We start from the raw sequence: 6,490 nt of genomic DNA, 5'->3' as shown, positions 1-6,490 counted from the left end.
AAGTAAAAAATCCTTCATGTAGCATGGTTCAGCATATCAATTAATCTTTAATACTATGTATTTCTAGTAATAGTCACTTATTAAATGTTTCCTTTGAGAAAACGCATAATGCATTTGAATGTCTACCTGAAAATTAGCTCTACTTATTTTCATAAAAATTAACAAAAGAAATCTCCTCATCAGCACATATAAAAATGTTATGATGTCAGGTTAAAATGATGCCTGCTACTACAAGTGATGTCAGAATTAAAACCCAGAATGCGAATGTATACAAATAAGAAGCCTTTTTTACTTACCAAAGGTAAAGTCCTTGAATTGTTGTATGTGCTCCACAGCCTCGTGAATCTGACCCTGTTTACACATGCAAAGAACAGCTTTCTTGTGTAGGCCACATTCATTGTAGATAATCTGAGCTAAAGCCAAGCACTTAGCCTTGTTGTGAGTATTCTGGTCCCCATATGCACAAATCACATCCCCAGCTTTCTCAGAAAATGTCAGCCTGGAGCAAGATCATTAAGGCCCAGGTCAGAGAATTCTTGATCAGTGATTAAGACTGAAATATTTGAATATCAAGAACAATAAAAATGGATTGTATATAACCTATATTTAAATTCTTAAATCAATAAACAATTGATGCTATAGTAAAAATTAAACACATCTGAGATTCAATATCAGCAAAACCAAAACAATCAGACTTATTCCTTTGGGGAAATATTTGTGTAAAATTGGGATCAAGTTTTTTAAAATCTACAAGCAAGATTAAAATTCTCTTGAAAAGACTAACAGGACTTAAAATTACCACGTAAGTCAAGTCTTCATATACCTGGGAATCTCAATGTTCTTATAAGTTATCTAGAGTCTAGCTAGATTCTGAATTCTGCAGAATATAGGAATTTATTAAATGCTGCAAAAGATAGAATAATTTTAGCTCATAATTAATTAGTGATGGATCTTGCATTTTTACTGAAAGGAAAACATAAAAGAAGTGTAACAGCACTGTTACTTTTAAAATTTGCTGTGTATTTTTCATAAGCAATGGGGGGGTGGAGGATATAACTATGCCTATTAGGAGAGACTGAGCAAGCAGTTCTTTCAAAACAGCTCAACTGAATTACTTCATTTGTCATCGTATCTGAATGTGCCTCTGTACAGACAACTAGAGGGAGCCATCTGTGCTATCACAGTAACTCCACTTAGAAACTCCCAAACAGAAGCCAAGAGAACATTTGGGTATGATCAGAAATATCACTTTAATTAGTGCTTATATGGAAATTGTGCTTTAGCTAGAGTTTTAATTAATGACTACAAAATAGCAGGACTCACATAAGATTGGTATTTGTACACATCTAACAAAATGCTGGTAACATTAAAATGAAATCCTGATACCCCTTATAAAAGTGTCTCCTAATCAAACATTCAGTAAATACGGGCTTCTGTGCTTACTGGGGTGGACAGCAGAAAAGTGGTTCAAGAATCAGAAGGCAGCCTATCAAGCAGCTCCCCTATTTTCACACTTTAATATTAAAATATGTATTTTTAGAACAGATACTCATACTTCCTGAGGATGGACAAATAATTATTTTAGTCTTTATGTCAAGTAGAGAGCAAAATGACAGTATCAGTACTTAGTATCTTAAGCCAGGGATGGTGGTGCAAGCCTATAATTCCAGTACTGGGGAGTCTAAGGCAGGGGGATAGTGAGTTTGACACCAGTTTGGGCTACAAAACAAAACTTCATCTCAACAAAACAAAACATGTTTTAAAAGAATTTTTTTTTAAGATTCTATTTTATCTTATGTGTGTGTTTTCCCTGCATGTATATAAGTGCACCACATGCATGCAATGCCCACGGAGGCCAGAAGAGAGCATGGGATCCCCTGGAACCGAAATTAAGGATGGGTGTTAGTTGCCATTTATACGTGAATATTGGGAACCCACATATAAATCAGATTTTAAAAATCCAAATGAAGGGGTCTAGAGAGATGGCTCAGCAGTTAAGAGCACTTGCTGCTCTTGCAGAGGATACAGGTTCAATTCCCAGCATCAACATGGTGGCTCATGTTGGATAGGCATATCCTCCAAAAGAACTAGCAACAACTGGATGTCTGAACTCCATAGAAAGGGATGGAGAGAGTCACCCCTTCCACCCAATCGGTCAGTTTCAATTGCACAAGGGGGAGGGCCCGTGGACAGACATGGAAGAAGCCAGGGAGGTGGCAGGAGCTTCACAATCTTGGGCCAGCAGGCAGCAGAGCTGAGATGTAGGGAAAAAAGCCCAAAGGTGCATACCTTTGTAAGTAACCCCCTCCTGGACATCACAAACTCTGTAAGGAAACCCAAATAAACACCGTTATTCCCGAAACTGTAATTTTTGTCATAAGGACTGTGGGAGAGATGGCTGCAGCATGCCTCCTAGTGGGCCTGAAAGCCGAGAGCACACAGCCTCCCAGAAGTAAATTTGACTTTACAGTTCACAACCACCTGTAACTCCAGTTCCAATGGATCTGACACCCTGTACTGGCTCCCAAGGGTAACAGGCATGCACATGGTGCACATACATACATGCAGGCAAATACTCATATGTAAAATAAAAATAAATCTTTTTAAAAAATATAAATGAAGGTAATATATAATCACTAAAGCCATGCATGGCATTTATTTGCTGTTATTTTTATAGGATTAAGTTTTAAAAGTTAATATTTCAAAACACGTTTATCTTCTTTTGAAGAAATATCTGCAATTAGAGAGCAGACAAAGTAAAACATCATATCTCAAATGTAGGTTAAGTTAGTCAGTTTGCCAGGCATAAATAACTAAAAAAAATCAAGATTAGCCTACAATCTAAGCTCTACACTAAGCTTCTGGAAAGAACTGGAATATGTGAAGGCAGCCATAAATAAAGGTCAGGTCACCAGACGCAGAAATCAGGGGCAACAAAGGCCAAGAATAATATGAATTACATTCTGGGACAGTAGCTCAGTGGTCAAGCACTTGCTTAGCATGTGTGAGGCCCTGGGCTTAATCTCTAGTACTACCACAAAAAGAAAAGAATAGGGCTGAGGATACAGCGCAGATAGTAGAGTGCTTGCCTAGCATACATGAAGCCCTGGGTTCAATACCTAACCTCATAAACCGGACATAGTAGGCATGCCTGTAATCCCTGCACTTAGAAGATAAGGACAGGACGATCAGGAGTTCAAGGTCATGGAGAGTTGCAGGGTATCTGGAGCTACGAGACCCTGTCTCAAAAAGACAAAAATAAAAATAAAAAGAATGAAATGATGGAATATGCCTGGCGTGGTGGTGATCCCAGCACTTGGGAGGCAGAGGCAGGAGGATCTTTGTGAGTTCGAGGCCAGCCTGGTCTACATAGTGAGTTCCAGAACAGCTGGGGCCACAGGGAGACCCTGTCTCAAAAAGACAAAAATAAAAATAAAAAGAATAAAAAAATAAAAAGAATGAAATGATGGAATATGCCAGACATGGTGGCACACACCTTTAATCCCAGGCAGAGGCAGGCAGGTGGATTTCTGAGTTTGAAGCCAGCCTGGTCTACATAGCAAGTTCCAGGCCAGTCAGGGCCACACAGTAAGACCCGGTCTCAAAAAAAAAAAAAAAAAGATGGAATGTTTTGTCAATGTATGGAGTCAAGGAACTGCATATGAATAACAAATATTAAAGTCAACAACAAAGAGGTAAAATGGGTCAAGAACCAGCACTGTGGATTAGGAAATCTATCTGTATTTTCACACTAGAGAACAGGTGTTAGAACAGAGCTTTCTGATGTCTCAAGTCCAAGTCATGTCCAGTGCTCCCTTATAAGGAATTTCTGTGGCGAGTATAGAAATGTGGCCGGGAGGAAAGGAAAGAAGGGGGAAAAGAGAAAAGAAGGATATACACAGGAAGACAACTCCTAAAAATAAAACGAACAACTCTGGGGACAGTAAAGGCCAAACAACAGGGAGGGGAAGAAAAGCAACTTGCACTGGTAAACAATACGCTTTTGAACCAAGATGTCTTCAGACTACTCAAAATCATACAGGAGAAGTGATAGATTTAGAATGGGTGGCAAAATGCAGTAGTATGGAAACTTGCCTGTTTAATGTTTGGGACATTACTCAGTTATGGACTTGATACTTAGGAAGTACTTATGTCTATCTCCATTTTCACAAGGACACGCTTCTTAAGAACTGTAAGAATGTTCTAATATGTCCCTATATACTCAGAGTCAAGAAAGCTACAACCAGATATGGAGGGCCTATTGTATCTGCAAAGTATGTACATTCTGTTCCGGGAAATAAAATTCTTTATATAACTTGCAAAAAAAAGAAAGAAAGAAAGAAAGAAAGAGAGAGAGAAGAAAGAAAGAAAGAAAGAAAGAAAGAAAGAAAGAAAGAAAGAAAGAAAGAAAGAAAGAAAGAAAGAAAGAAAGCTGCAACCAGCGTATGTCACCATGGAAGATGACATACGACAGAGAGGCCTTCCCCTACTCTGCCTTCCAAGACTCACAGTCCAAACTATATCTACACAGATCCAGCATAACCACTTAGTGGTTCTCAAATTGATTTTTTGTAAGTTGTTAGGCCCTGTGGTAGGCAGTTTTGGTGCCTCACTCAAGTCCCTTATGGAACCAGTGCCCCTCCTCTAACTAGTAACAGTCCACAGCTACCCTCTTGTATAAAGAACTGTCCTCAAGTGACTAGAGCCTTGGCAGCCACAACTCCCAATAATCCATAGTTTATGACTGACAAGTGGCACGAAAAACCAGCCCTTCAATAAAGAAACAATTTCGTGTTAAAGATTCAAGCCCCATAGCCCTCCTTCTGTGACAAAGATTATACTAGGTTTTATCAGAGTTCATGCCCTTGCTTGGCTCCTTCCCCTTCTCTATTCTATTCTCATGTACTTGTCCATTATATTTTTAAAACTGTAATAAAATTTATCTCTACCTTTCCATGACAACACTAAGGCTCAATTTATTTCTCTAAATAGTTCCTCTCTGATAGTGTATACTTTACCAAACATTATCTTGTTGGAAGCAAGTTCATAATTATTTCATGCCCATAGTCTAGTTTGTTTTCCTTTCCATTTAGTAAAGCCTGATTTCTTAGTTCACACTATTTACTCCAGTGTGTAAGCTCCCTCTAACTCCATCCTTTTTTCTATCTGCCTTCACCTTTGGATCCCCTGAACCCTCCCCATCCCTCTCTTCTCTCCTTCCTTCTTTTTATTCTACCTTCCCTCTTTCATGCACAAATTCATTTCATATGAAACCAATAGTTTTGGGGTATCTTGTTCTGCCAGATCTTCTTTTCCCACATTTAAACACAATACTGATTTACTCAGAAAAATATACTATAACTTTAATAACTGTAACATATCTTTATCAAGCTATATAAACCAACAAAATTGAAGGAAATGTAGGAAAGGCTGGTTCCTTACCTCAAGGTAGAACAGCTCTGAAGGGTGGTTTGTATTTCAAAGCCCTAGCAAGGAGATGTTCCTTGAGACCACATCCTTGCTTGGCTCTTTCCCTTCTCTGTTCTACTTCTGTCTCTAAGAGGAAATGCACCTGAGAAGTCCTTCCTCTGTCAATCATGTACACCAAAATTCCCATTTCAGGCTTCGGTTCGAGATAACCTAACCTACAAGAACCAACATAAGTCTGCAGGTCTGTGCTGAGACACAGTGCCAAGAAGCCACCTCCTGTCATTAAGTGTTCTTAAAAATTCTACATGTTAGCCGGGCATGGCGCTCAGGAGGTAGAGGCAGGTGGATCTCTGTGAGTTCAAGGCCAGGCTGGTCTACACAGTGAATTCCAGGATAGCTAGGGCAACAGAGAGACCCTGTCTCAAAAAGACAAAAAAAAAATTCTAAATGTTACCATCCTCAATGTTCTTTTCTGCTTCTATGTTGTCCCCCGGGTTATAATGTGTGTGCCCATACCTGTCTAGAACCAGGTTCCTTGCCTTTTCTCTTCCAAGAAGTGTGATACTGACTAATCCTTCTGTGTCCTTATTGCTCAGCTTCCATCTACCATTATGTTACCATGTTTTATCTTGTGAACTGCAATGAATTAACTTTTAGTCTAAGCTCATTGTAACTGAGTCCATGAATACTTTCTTATTTAAATTTATGATGTTTTGTTTTATTTTATTTTATGTGTATGAGTGTTCTGTAGCGGTCAGAAGAGGGAGTTGGATCCCTTACACTGGAGTTTCAAATAGTTGTGAACTTTCATGTGGATGCTAGGAACCGAACCCAAATCCTCTGCAAGAACACAGTGCTCTTAACCACTGAGCCATCTCTCTAGTCCCTCTGTGAATACTTTCTAATTGATTAATTTTAATAAGGAACTAAAGTAAGTCCTCCAATAATGTATTTATAACAAAACTATTAACTGTATGTAGTATCACAAGCCTATAATCCTAGCACCTAGGAGACTGAGGTAAGATCCTGAATTTGAGGCCAGCCTGGGCTACACAGTAAG

The 6,490-nt window shown here is 38.9% G+C and overlaps 1 protein-coding gene across 4 annotated transcripts in view; it reads right to left on the bottom strand.

The window, feature by feature from the left end:
- The window catches only part of Clhc1 (clathrin heavy chain linker domain containing 1), a 52,503-nt gene that overhangs the window by 18,472 nt on the left and 27,541 nt on the right, over positions 1-6,490 (bottom strand). For all 4 annotated transcript variants that reach the window (XM_029558657.1, XM_029558656.1, XM_029558658.1 and 1 more), the window contains one exon: positions 297-499. In XM_029558657.1, the coding sequence (XP_029414517.1) occupies positions 297-499 (203 nt within the window). The remainder of the gene's footprint in view (positions 1-296; positions 500-6,490) is intronic.

Source organism: Nannospalax galili, unplaced genomic scaffold (genome assembly GCF_000622305.1).
Source record: "Nannospalax galili isolate Female #2095 unplaced genomic scaffold, S.galili_v1.0 scaffold286, whole genome shotgun sequence".
Classification (NCBI taxonomy): Eukaryota; Metazoa; Chordata; class Mammalia; order Rodentia; family Spalacidae; genus Nannospalax; species Nannospalax galili.
This window is presented reverse-complemented; position numbering and strand designations above follow the sequence as displayed.